Source organism: Pan troglodytes, chromosome 15 (genome assembly GCF_028858775.2).
Source record: "Pan troglodytes isolate AG18354 chromosome 15, NHGRI_mPanTro3-v2.0_pri, whole genome shotgun sequence".
In the NCBI taxonomy this organism is placed as follows: Eukaryota; Metazoa; Chordata; class Mammalia; order Primates; family Hominidae; genus Pan; species Pan troglodytes.
In genome coordinates, this window is record NC_072413.2 from 75,525,427 (window position 1) to 75,538,749 (window position 13,323).

At 41.2% G+C, this 13,323-nt stretch overlaps 1 protein-coding gene across 2 annotated transcripts in view; it reads right to left on the reverse strand.

The window, feature by feature from the left end:
• SPTLC2 (serine palmitoyltransferase long chain base subunit 2) overlaps nucleotides 1–13,323 on the reverse strand; it is a 101,027-nt gene that overhangs the window by 57,901 nt on the left and 29,803 nt on the right. For both annotated transcript variants that reach the window (XM_510095.9, XM_063793817.1), the window contains exons 3-4: nucleotides 5,120–5,274; nucleotides 2,913–3,061 (exon numbers count right to left, since the gene is read on the reverse strand). In XM_510095.9, coding sequence (XP_510095.4) covers nucleotides 2,913–3,061; nucleotides 5,120–5,274 — 304 coding nt within the window. The remainder of the gene's footprint in view (nucleotides 1–2,912; nucleotides 3,062–5,119; nucleotides 5,275–13,323) is intronic.

The following is a 13,323-nucleotide window of genomic DNA, read 5'->3' on the forward strand; positions in this document are numbered from 1 at the left end:
CTCCTGACCTCAAGTGATCTGCCCGCCTTGGCCTCCCAAAGTGCTGAGATGACAGGCATGAGCCACTGTGCCCGGCCAGAAGACGACAATGTTTGACACACAGGAAGACAGCCATGTGGTGAAGTGATGCGCTATAAGCCAGGGAACGTCATGGATTGCTGTCGACACCAGAAGCTAGGAAGGATTCTCCAGAGCGTCAGAGAGCATGGCCCTGCTGACACCTAGACCCCAAACTTATAATCCACAGAATTATGAGACTAGACATTTTTGTTGTTTTAAGTCACTCTGCTCTGATATTTTGTTACAGCAGCCACAGGAAACTAATACAACTGGAAAATGACAGAGTTAGAAGAAGGTCATATCTACGCCCTTATAGAGTGGAATCCTTTGAAAACCAAGTAAATTCACTGTATGGAACCCTAGAGAAGCTTAAAAACCGGAGGGAACAGGCAGCAAAGTAATCAAGGGTTAAAGTTGGGCTACAAACAAGATGACTGGAAGATGATATAAAAATGAATAGGAACCCTCATACATTGATGGAGAGATTGTAAAACAGTACAGTCTCTTTGGAAAACAGTTTAGCAATTCCTCAAAAAGTCAAACACAGAGTTACCATATGACCTAGCAATTCCACTAGTAAGTATAAACCCAAGAGAAACAAAAATATATCATACAAAAACTTGTACACCCACGTTCACAGCAGCACTGCTGACAATAGCCAAAAAGTAGAAACAACCCAAATGACCATCAAGTGATAAGTGGATAAACAAGACGTGGCACCCTCACACAAAGGATTATTATTCAGTCATAGAAAAGAATGGAGTGCTGTTACAGGCTACAACATGGATGAATTTGAAAATATTGTGCTAGTGAAGGAAGCCAGACAGAAAAGACCAAATGTTATACAATTCCTTTTATATTTAATGTCCAAAATAGGCAAATCTATAAAGACAAAAAGTAGACTACTGGTTGCCAAGGACTTGTAGGGGGAAGGGAAACAGTATCCAATGAATGCTACTGAGTATAGCGTTTCTTTTAGGAGGAATGAAAATATTTAAAATTAGATGGTGGGGCCAGGCATGGTGACTCACACCTATAATCCCAGTGTTCTGGAAGGCTGAGTTAGGAGAATCACTTGAGGCCAGGATTTCAAGAACACCCTGGGCAACATAGCCTCTTGAAAGAGATCCCCATCTCTACAAAAATCACATTAAAAAATCAGCTGGGCATGGTGGCGTGCACCTATAGTCCTAACTACTTAGGAGGCTGAGGTGGGAGGATGGCTGGAGTACCGAAGTTTGAGGCTGAAGTGAGCTGACTGCACCACCGCACTCCAGCCTGGGCAACAGAGACCCTGCATCCATCTATGCATCAATCTATCTATATATCCATGTATCTAGCTATCTAAATAAATAGATACAAAAATCTGCACAATTTTATTTCTTTCCCTGTCTTCATGTTGTTTTAAATTTCGTGAGCTGACAGAGTTGCTATGGAAGATTAAATATGGATGCAAATTCTTTGTTATTCTTCCCGTTTGGAGGTGGAGGAGGGCAATCCCCACAACCCTTGAATCTGGGCTGACCTTAGCGACGCTTTGGCCAATAGAAGAGGCATAAATGATACTTTGGGACCTGTACAGCTAGGGCATAAAAAGCCTTCCAACTTTCAACTGGGTATCCTTGTTTTTGTTTTTTGACACAGTGTCTCACTCTGTCATGGGCTAGGGTGCAGTAGCACGATCATAGCTCACTGCAGCCTCAAACTCCTTGGCTCGAGGGATGCTCTGGCCTCAAACTCCTGAATGGCTAGGATCACAAGCATGCGCCACCACATTCGGCTACTTTATCTTTATTTTTTTAGAGAACAGGTCTCACCATGTTGCTCAGACTGGTCTCGAACTCCTGGCCTCAGCTGATCTTCCTATCTTGGCCTCACAAAGTGCTGGGATTATAGGCATGAGCCTCCGTGCCTGGCTTCAGTCAGGTATCTTTGCATGCTTGCTCTAGAGGCCTGCAGCCATGCATGATGAACAACTCTCCAAGACCACCATGGTATGAAGAAACCCAAGCTAGAAACATGGAGAGGCCACACAGAGCTCCAGCCACCGCAGCCTAGGTGAAACATGCGAATGAAGAAGGCTTCATGTCTCCAGCCATACAGCCACCACTGAGTGCAACCGTGAGAGGAACCTTGGGTAAGAAGCACCCAACTGTGCTTGCCAATCCCTAGAACCCTGAGAAATAACTAACAATGAACTGTTCTTTTAATCTACTGTGCTTACAGTAATAAGTATTTGGAAAGTTTTCATAACTTCCAGGGTTGTCAGTTCTCTGAATCAAATTGGAACAATCTGAAATCTTCCTCTGAATTAAAATAAATTGAATCTCTTTATATAAAGTTATTACTCTTTTATATTTTACAAACTTAAAACAATAATAAAAAGAGTTTATATTTATTGTCTACTATGTTCCAAGTGCTCTACATGGATTAGCTTACGTAAGTCTTAAAAGAGCTCTATAAGGCAGGAATTATTATTAGCCCCCATGTACCAGTATGAAAGCAGATTAACTCTCATATGCCCAACATCCTAATAAGTGGCACTCTTAACCACTAACATTTGCAAAAGCCAATGAAATCAACATTAAAGTTATAAATGAAACAAACACTGGCAGGATTTTTCGAGGGACATTCTATATGTATAACACATTGGGAAAGATAAACACATCTCAAAATGTGTTGAAAGCATTGAAATCATCCATCACACTTCAGAAAAACAAAGCATTCTTCACCTTATCTAAATGACATGACAAAGTGTAGATATTTAATACTCTAGGTCAATATTACTATTATTTGCCCCTGACTAAAACAATGTCAAAAACAGCAGCTGGCCAAATACAGCTTTCACTTACCAATTTCCTGCCGAGTACTGCACACTCCAGCTCCATACTCCTCTAGGACTTTGGCGGCTGCTTCTTGACATGATCCAGTATTCCGTGCAAATCCAAGATAGTTGTAGGAACCCATGTTTATAACACCTTTTATTATATTCCCTGTATACCTGTGCATCAATAGCATAAAACAATGAAACTCATGAGCAAAAAAGTACTTACATGTAATAGCAAATGCACTGGTGACACAAAAGGAAGCAGAGAGAACAAAGTCTATATTAAAAAAATCTCAAACACACTACCAATTATGGAAATGGAAGTTAAAATAATCAATTTTCATTTATTAATAGTGATAAAGATTTTAAAACTAATGATATCCAGTGTTGGCCAGGACAGTCACCTTATCTTACAGGACACTGTACATAAGAATATCAGGTTTGTTTTTTGGAGGGCAGTTTGGCAGTACTTATCCATTAAAAGATATACATCATACTCTGACTCAGTAACTCCCACACATGAGAATATATACACATGAGGATCCTTTGAGAGCCACTGCACAATTTGCCACATCTGTTCCTCAGATACAGAGACCAGTGACATTTCATACAATGGAAGCTGAGGCAGCCTGGGCCCCTAACTAAGGACAAAATGGTTCAAGGGCCCCACCAACCTAGGATGAACATGAAGTATCGATAAGGATAAACTGTTACTGTTTTAATTCCCTGAGATTTTGAGATTATTAACACAGCCCAACCTGTCACACCATGGCACATGTATACTGTAAAATACAATCTAGTCACTACAAATAATAAACTTGCTGTGAATATACACATGAGAAGGGGTGTCACTAATATTTGACCAAGCTAAGAAGGCAAGCTGTAGGCCGGGCACGGTGGCTCACGCCTGTAATCCCAGCACTTTGGGAGGCCGCGGTGGGTGGATCACAAGGTCAGGAGATTGAGACCATCCTGACTAACACAGTGAAACCCTGTCTCTACTAAAAAACACAAAAAATTAGCCGGGTGTGGTGGCAGGAGCCTGTAGTCCCAGCTACTCGGGAGGCTGAGGCAGGAGAATGGCGTGAACCCAGGAGGCAGAGCTTGCAGTGAGCCAAGATGGTGCCACTGCACTCCAGCCTGGGTGACAGAGCAAGACTCTGACACTTTGGGAGGCCAAGGTGGGCAGATCACTTGAGGCCAGGAGTTCGAGACCAGCCTGGCCAACATGGTGAAACCTCATCTCTACTAAAAATACAAAAAGTAGCTGAGCGTGGTGGTGCATCTCTGTAGTCCCAGCTACCAGAGAGGCTAAGGTGGGAGAATCACTTGAACTTGGGAGGTGGAGGTTGCAGTGGGCTAAGATTGTGACACTGCACTCCAGCCTGGGCAACAAAGCGAGACTCTGACTCAAATAAATAAATAAGTAAACAAACAAACAAATACAATGTTAAAAATACAAAAAGTTTTCCAAACTATTCAATCCATTTAAGTAAAAACACTCTATATATCATCCTTAAATCATTTGAGAAATCAAAATATCCAGAAATAAATTTGGATACTTGATTCTTAATAAGTGGCATAATGGAAAGGATAGCTTTTCTTTTTTTTTTTTTAAAGTCAAGACCAAAAATAAAACAGACTAAACTTTTGTATACTGTTTCTTATCAATAGGAGTTATTTTTAAAAATAAAGAAGCCAGGCTGGGCGCAGTGGCTCATGCCTGTAATCCCAGCACTTTGGGAGGCTGAGGGGGACAGATCACTTGAGGTCAGGCATTCGAGACCAGCCTGGCCAACATGGTGAAACCCCATCTCTACTAAAACAAATACAAAAATTAGCTAGGTGTGGCGGAGCATGCCTGTAGTCCCAGCTACTCGGGAGGCTGAGGCATGAGAATTGCTTGAACCTGGGAGGCGGAGGTTGCAGTGAGCTGAGATCACGCCACTGCACTCCAGCCTGGGCGACAGAGCAAAACTCCATCTCAAAAAATAAATAAATAAGTAAGCCAAATTTTGTTCTGAACTATAATCCAACACAGTATCAAATGTAATAGAAAGATATATCTTAAAAAGCTCAACAATGAAGAATATGTAAGGAAACCAATCATATTGAATCCTCAGCTGCTACTCCTATTTTGAGAGAATACTCAATTTATAATAACATATTTTCTCAAATGAATAAACCCTTTTGTAATTGTTGTCAAGAAATAATTTCCCAACCAAGACTCACTTGAAGGACCAGTTATAATCATGAGACTGTCTCTCCATGATGTCCACCCTGGCTCCAGGCACACTACAGATTGGTCGATTCCAGTTGTCTCTTATCCTCATGTACAGATTCCTTGTATAAAAGTTTTCAAAATCTTGATACAATGACACAAAGTCCTGCCAAGAAATGGTGACATACCATAAATTTAACTGAGTTACTTTATTAAAAAATTTTTTAACAGATGACATGATCTTTTATTTATGTAAATTTATGGGGTATAAGGGCAATTTCATTACGTGCAAGATTGTGTAATGGACAAGTCAGGGATTTTACGGTATCAGTCATTCAAATAACACACATGGTACCCATTAAGTAATTTCTCATCATCCACCCTCACTCCCTCACCCTTCCAAGTCTCCACTGTCTATCATTCCACTGAGTTACTTTAAAAACAAACTTTACAACTTCCATTTTCATACTGTAAGAGCACCTGAGAATGAGAGGCCACTTACATTTAATTAACTGCTAAATCAGGACAGGCTTGGTGGCTCACGTCTGTAATCCCAGGACTTTAGAAAGCCAATGCAGGAGGATTGCTTGAGCTCAGGAGTTCGGGACAAGCCTGGGCAACATAGCGAGACTCTGTCTCAACAAAAACATTTTAAAAATTAGCCAGGTGCAGTGCACCTGTAGTCCCAGCTACTCGGGAGGCTGAGGCAGGGAGATCCCTTGTGCCCAGTAGATTGGGGCTGCAGTGAGCTATGATGGCACCACTGTACTCCAAGCTGGATAACAGCAAAAACAACAACAACAAAAACCCTGATGTATCAGGAAAACATCTGGAAAGGCATCAATTCTCTATGATTATTTTAACACAACTCTTATCAGATAAAAGTCACTTAACTTTAATAGTTGACATATATTACATGGTTTCAAATAACTGACTTCATGAATGTAGAGCACAAGAATGTAAATTAACAAAGTAGTCCTCATAAAAATAAAATGTAGTCATACAATTCTGTCATTAAATGGTTTCCCTCCCTAATAATCTCAAAAAGACGGCTCTTCCCTCCCCACAAGCCTCCTCCCACATTAATAGATTAGGGGAAATGCCATAAAAACCACATAATTCCAATTTCAACCAAGAAAAACAATTCCAAAATTAAGATTCCATCCTTTGCATATTTTCAAGGATCAAAATGAAACAAATCCAAAGAGAAAATAATAAACAAGAAACACTATAAAATAGGATATAGGGGCCGGGTGTGGTAGCTCACACCTGTAATCCCAGCACTTTGGGAGGCCGAGGTGGGTGGGTGGGCAGATCACTTGAAGTCTCAGGAGTTCAAGACCAGCCTGACCAACATGGCGAAACCCATCTCCACTAAAAATACAAAAATTAGCTGGGCATGGTGGCGGGTGCCTGTAATTCCAGCTACTCGGGAGGCTTGAGGCAGCAGAATCGCTTGAACCCGGGAGGCAGAGGTTGCAGTGGGCCGTGGTCACTGCACTCCAGCCTGGGCAACAGAATGAGACTCCATCTCAAAAAAAAAAAAATGGTTATAGGAAGCCACCCACCTTAGGTTCTTTTCCCTTTAGAAAGGAATTTTTTAAAAAAGAAAAAAAAAAAAAAAAAAAGAGGCCAGGTACAATGGTTCATGCCTGTAACCCCAACACTTCGGGAAGCTAAGGTGGAAGGATCGCTTGTGGCCAGGAATCTGAAGTGACAGTAAGCTATGACTACACCACTGCACTCCAGTCTGTGCAACAGAGCGAGAACCTGTCTCAAAAAGAAAAGAAGGCAGGACACAGTGGTTCATGCCTGTAGTCCCAACACTTGGGAGGCTAAGGCAGGAAGATCACTTGAGCCCAGGAGTTCAAGACCAGCCTGGGCAACATAGTGGGACTCTGTCTCTACAAATAAATTTTTAAAAAGAAAGAAAAGAAAATACATTCCCAAAATGAATTCCTATGCTCAGGAACTTAACCCTTCCTCTGAGAGATTAAGTTGTACTAAAACTTAAGTCTGTAAAAAATCAAGTCACAGCGGAGCAGACTGGTGTGGTATGACCACTACTCAGAACACATGTGACCAGACCATATGAGATCTACTTAAACTCTTGAATGTAAAGGGTAAACCAAACAACAAGAAAACGAAACTACAGTTTTTACTGTATCAGCCAACTACTGAGTTTATAACCATCAGATCTAGGCTTGGTGCCAATATAAATTAAGCTGTTAACTAAATCAGTCAAAAACATTGAAAAAGCTTAAGCCTTATTCTGTAAAAGATTTTCATTGCTAAAGAAGGCTGCATACAACTCTAAAATTAACAACTTTCTATGACACCGGACTCTCAAGTGCCTATTGAATGAGCCTCCCAGTAGATAAATCTTATAAATAAGGCTGAGCAAAGTCAGAAGCTACTCTAAGAATTTGCAGTACCTGATACCATCTCTCTTTTTTTTTTTTTTTTTGAGGCAGAGTTTCACTCTTGTTGCCCAGGCTGGAGTGTAATGGCGTGATCTCGCCTCACTGCAACCTCTGCCTCCCAGGTTCAAGCGACTCTCCTGCCTCAGCCTCCCAAGTAGCTGGGATTACAGGAGTCTGCCACCATGCCCAGCTAATTTTTTGTATTTTTATTAAAGACGGGGTTTCACTATGTTGGCCAGGCTGCTCTCAAACTCCTGACCTCAGGCGATCCACCCACCTCGGCCTCCCAAAGTGCTGGGATTAAAGGTGTGAGCCACCACGCCCAGCCACCATTTCTTTTACAACTGGTTCTAATAGTTAATTTTCCTCAGGACAGAAAATATTCATAAACAACATGTCTATCACAATTGGAAATTTTTCATTTAAATGGCATGTCCATTTTGATAGCCTTCCAACAAGTATACTGGTTGAATGAAAATGGGAATAGAGATATCCAATTCTAATTAAAACTTATTTGGCTGTTATTATCCATACATTTATTTCCCAAAGGAAAAAACAAAAAGTAGTCTTCCTTTCATTCATGTCAAAAAGGGTAACAGTACTAACCCTTCTAACGAAGGAAATGACAGTACTGATTATCTCATTTCTTTTTTTTAATTAAAAAAAAAAAATTTTGGCCGGGCACGGTGGCTCACGCCTGTAATCCCAGCACTTTGGGAGGCCGAGGCGGGCGGATCACGAGGTCAGGAGATCGAGACCATCCTGGCTAACACGGTGAAACCCCGTCTCTACTAAAAATACAAAAAATTAGCCGGGCCTGGTGGCAGGCGCCTGTAGTCCCAGCTAGGCGGGAGGCTGAGGCAGGAGAATGGCGTGAACCCGGGAGGCGGAGCTTGCAGTGAGCTGAGATTGTGCCACTGCACTCCACCACACCTGGCTAAGTTTTGTATTTTTTAGCAGAGACAGTGTTTCACCATGTTGGTCAGGCTGGTCTTGAACTCCTGACCTCAAAGGATCTGCCTGCCTCAGCCTCCCAAAGTGCTGAGATTACAGGCGTGAGCCATGGCGCCGGGCCGATCTCATTTCTTTATAACCTTTCTAAACACTGCACATTAACGTTCAAAGTATTAACTCCAATATTAAGAAAATATTTCCTTACAGACAAATTTTTATTAGCAACAAAAGCAATATTTTTTGTTTTACTATATAAAACAGAAAAATCTTAGAGTCTGCTCCAAATACCAGAGGGATTATCAAACCCCAAGATAGAAAAAAGACTGCAGGCCAGAATGAAGTAGAGCTTCACCCCTCAGCCTTGGGCTAAACAAAGAAAACCAGAGGCACAGCTGTCTGGGATTAGGAAGGAAGCAATGGGTTCCAATTTCCTGAACAAAGAATTGTGCCTGCCATGGTCAGGCATTTCCATCTCTCCTTAACAAATGATTAAGTCACAGTAGCATAGGGTAAAGGAGGAGAAGCTGTCACAACCAGGGATGTTAGGGACCAAAAGCGGGTGGCATAGAATGGTAGGAGAGAGGGACTTATGGCCGAAATCTCAGCTCCCCTTTACTCCTTAGCTAAGTTCCAGGGTAGTAGCTCTGATCTCAGTCAGTAGGTTCAGCAGAAAGATTTGATAGGCATGGCTGGGCGCAGTGGCTCACACCGTAATCCCAGCACTTTGGGAGGCCAAGGCGGGTGGATCGCTTGAGCCCAGGAGTTTGAGACCAGCCTGGGCAATGTGGTGAAACTCTGTCACTACAAAAAATACAAAAATTAGCCAGGTGTGGTGGCATGTGCCTGTAGTCCCAGCAACGTGGGAGGCTGAGGTGGACAGATCACTTGAGCTCAGAAGGTTGGGGCTGTAGTGAGCCAAGATCGGACCACTGCATTTTAGCCTGAGCAATAGAGTGAAAAGCTGTCTCAAAAAATAAATTAATTAATAAATTAATAAATAATAATAATAATAATAATTTTAAAAAAGATGAGAAAGGCAGCAAACCAAACTCCCTGCAGCTTAGCCATGAAAAAAAGGAGGGGAGGGGGTCACTACTTGCAGTTCCAGTTCTAGGCAATGGGAGTGTATTTCCAAAAATATCAGGTTAACTTTAAACATTCTAAGACCACAGTTAAACTAGGGGGGTAATCTTTTCATTCATTCATTCAAATATATCTTAGTGAGTACTCGATACATACTGGATTGTATGCCAGACTTTCAGGATACATTAAAGAACAAGACAGTTCTCTCCGCAAAGAGTGATAGCCCCACTATTCCGACCCTCATTCCCCCATCTCCACCACTCTCTTCCTCCTCCTCAGTTTGGTCACTGTGAAGTGACTTTAGTTAAGGCTTATGTAATACTCATCATCATTGACCTAATACTCAGTTATTGAACATTTACTGAGCAGTACCTTCCAGGCACTAAACTGGGCACTGGGAATAAAAATGAGTAAGAACAACCTCTAAACTCCCTAAGAACTCTTAGTGTAGTGAAGAAACACAAAAATAAATACAATATAATAAGTACTATAAAAGGGTGTTTGTCCAGAGAAGGAGCGAATACCTAACTGATAAGGGAGTGACAATGATAAAGTCAAGTCCAAGCAGCCTTAAGGATATACTCATAAACATTCTTCCTGAAGATCCTCACAAATCCCATATCCTAGCATATGTAAGTAGAGGGAAAACAATACCTACTCGCGACTAAATGCTGGATCACTGGGCTTGAAATACTCCTCACTTAAGAGCCTTCTCAACTCAAGAGAACAACTCAAACTCTTGGATTTGCTGCTTAGAGATCAATGAAGACCTTATCAAAAGTAGTCTAGGGACATCTCAATAAGAAGCCAATAAATATCCTTTACTGGTTAAGCCTATTTAAGGTAAGCCTTCTAGAAAATATCCTATATTGTTTAATATAATATACAAAAGTACCACCTATTCTAGCACCTATACAGGCATTAAGAACACAGGGGGCAAAGCTGGATGCTATCACTTTCCGAAGTCCACTTTCTAACAACTGTCCCTTTGTTAAGCATCATTCTGGTCCAACACAGATAGTCAAATATGTTTACATGATGATGATAAAGATGATGAATAATCACAACAGCAGCAAGAGTGCCCACCTACTGAGTATTTATGACATACCAGGCACTTGCCAAGTGCTTTACATGCACACATATTTATACACTTATATATGTAAGTATGTAAATATACATACTCTGCACATTCTTAAGGAAGATATCATTTCTTACACTTTCAGAAAGGCTAAATGGCTTTCCCACTTAGGAAAGCAGCCAGAGGCAGAGCCAGGAACTGATGATCCAGGCCTTCTAACTTTACTCTGTGCTCCTAACCCCAATGCCACACTGCCTCTTATTTGGTGATGCTACTAAATCAATCTGAAATACTTTGATAGCGTTCAAAGCACTTCAAGACCACTGTGCTATTGTCCTTCCCATTCTTTTCCTATGTTCTGCATATGACCAACACACACATAACAAACCCCCTACAAGACACACAGACACACACACACACACTTAGGAGCTGGAAGGCTAAAAACTGTATTTCCTGGACACCCTTGTGATCGGGTTGCGGATGTGATGTAGGGTCTGCCAGTGAGAAGCACACACAACAGCTGGACGGCAGGGGCCACGCTTTGCACCAGCGTAGGAGGCAAGCCCCTGCAGACCTCAGTGCTGGGTCGGCACCAGCGCGATTCTATGTGCCACTGCCTATTCACCAGCCTCTGGCAGTGCGACAGTTGTGATGCCAGCACTCAGAGTACTCACGGCAGGAGCAGTTTCCTAGTTTGGGGTAGCTGCCCAGTTAGGGGAGGGAGGCCCTAACCTCACTGCTCTCACCCCTCCACAAAGCCATAAATGCCTAATTCTCTGTTGGCTTGAATGACCTACAGTGTTTTTGGTAACTCTACCAAAAATGTGATGATTTCAACAACGTGGTCATTGTAATTATTGTTGAGAAATAGATGTTTAATAACTTATTAGATGTATTTTACAGAGTCACTGAATAAAATTTAAATTATTTGTCCAAGTCACATAACAATGCAGTGACAAAGCCAAAACTGAGACTAGTATTATTCCAAACTAACACTATTAGTGGTAGTGTTACTACTAATTCCATTAAGAATTCTCAATGTCAGTTCTAATTTAATAACTTTTACTTATTTTAGAGTCTGGGGCACCAATCTCGATATAACAAAAGAAAATTTCTCTCAAACATGAGCATTTGAGGCAAACAATCACTGCTTTGATGTTAGGATAAAAAGCTTGGAAAACATGCTTGGAACTGTCTCAGTGTCTTCTCAAGGTCAGGATGATTTAAAGTTCGACCCTTGACCTATGCATCCAGTGCAGGGAAAAAAAATTGGGACAAGTAAACCAACTCTAGCAGTCTTTAAGGAACAAATTTATTTCAGCTTTACTTTTATTCAAAACTTGCTAAGTAAAGGAAAAAGTGGGAGAAAAATTTAAATCTACAAAACTATAAAGTATTTAGACCTTCACAGATTACTTTTAAATGCCATACTTATTTTAAAAACTTTCTCACTAGGACATCCACTGGCCAAAAAAATGACCCGACCTAAACCTCACACCTTATACAATTAACTCAAAAGGAGCATAGCCCTAAACGTAAAATATAAAACTATAAGACTCAGAAAAACCTTAATACATTCCTGGTGGACATGCAAAATGGCACAGCCAAGGTGGAAAAGTGTGTTGGTTTCTCAAAGGTACATGTAGACTTTGACAACGATGAACGTGATAAATTTTTTCTTTTTTCTTTTTTTTTTTGAGATGGAGTCTTGCTCTGTTACCCAGGCTGGAGTGCAGTGATGCAATCTAGACTCACTGCAACACTCGCCTCCTGGGTTCAAGCAATTCTCGTACCTCAGCCTCTCAAGTAGTTGGGATTACAGGCGTGCGCCACCATGTCCAGCTAATTTTTGTATTTTTAGTAGAGACGGGGTTTCACCATGTTGACCAGGCTGGTGTCAAACTCCTGACCTCAAGTGATCCACCCACCTTGGCCTCCCAAAGTGTTGGGATTACAGGTGTGAGCCATCACACCCAGCCAAAAAATAATTTTTTTAAAGGTAAATATAGACTTTCCATGTGACCCAGCAATTCCATTCTTAGGTACATACCAATTGGAAACAGAAACTCAAACAAGTACTTGTATGTGAATGTTCATAGAAGCACTATTCACAACAGCCAAAAGGTGGTAACAAAATGTGGTATATCCACATAACAGAATAGTATACAGTGATATAGGAATGAAGTACTGTTACTTGCTACAATGGTATATGAATCTTGAAAACATTATGCTAAGCGAAAGGCAAGCCACAAAAGAGGGATGGTAGACGCAAAATACTTGTAGGATACATAAATATTTCCTAAAAACCACTTAGAAAAATACACAAACCCAGTAGAAAAACGGACAAAAGATTTGAACAGAGACTTCATGAAATCAGCACTTCCCATGGTCATTAAACATATAAAAAGCTGTTCGGCTTCACTGGGCAATAGAGAATTGCAAATTAAAACCACAATGAGACACTAGTACATATATACCAATTGAACTGGTAAAAATTTTAAATTCTGGCAATACTGAGTGTTAGTAAAGAGATGTGGAACAATTCTTGGCCGGGCGCAGTGGCTCACACCTGTAATCCCAGCACTTTGGGAGGCCGAGGCAGGCAGATCACGAGGTCAGGAGATCAAGACCATCCTGGCTAACACAGTGAAACCCGTCTGTACTAAAAATACAAAAA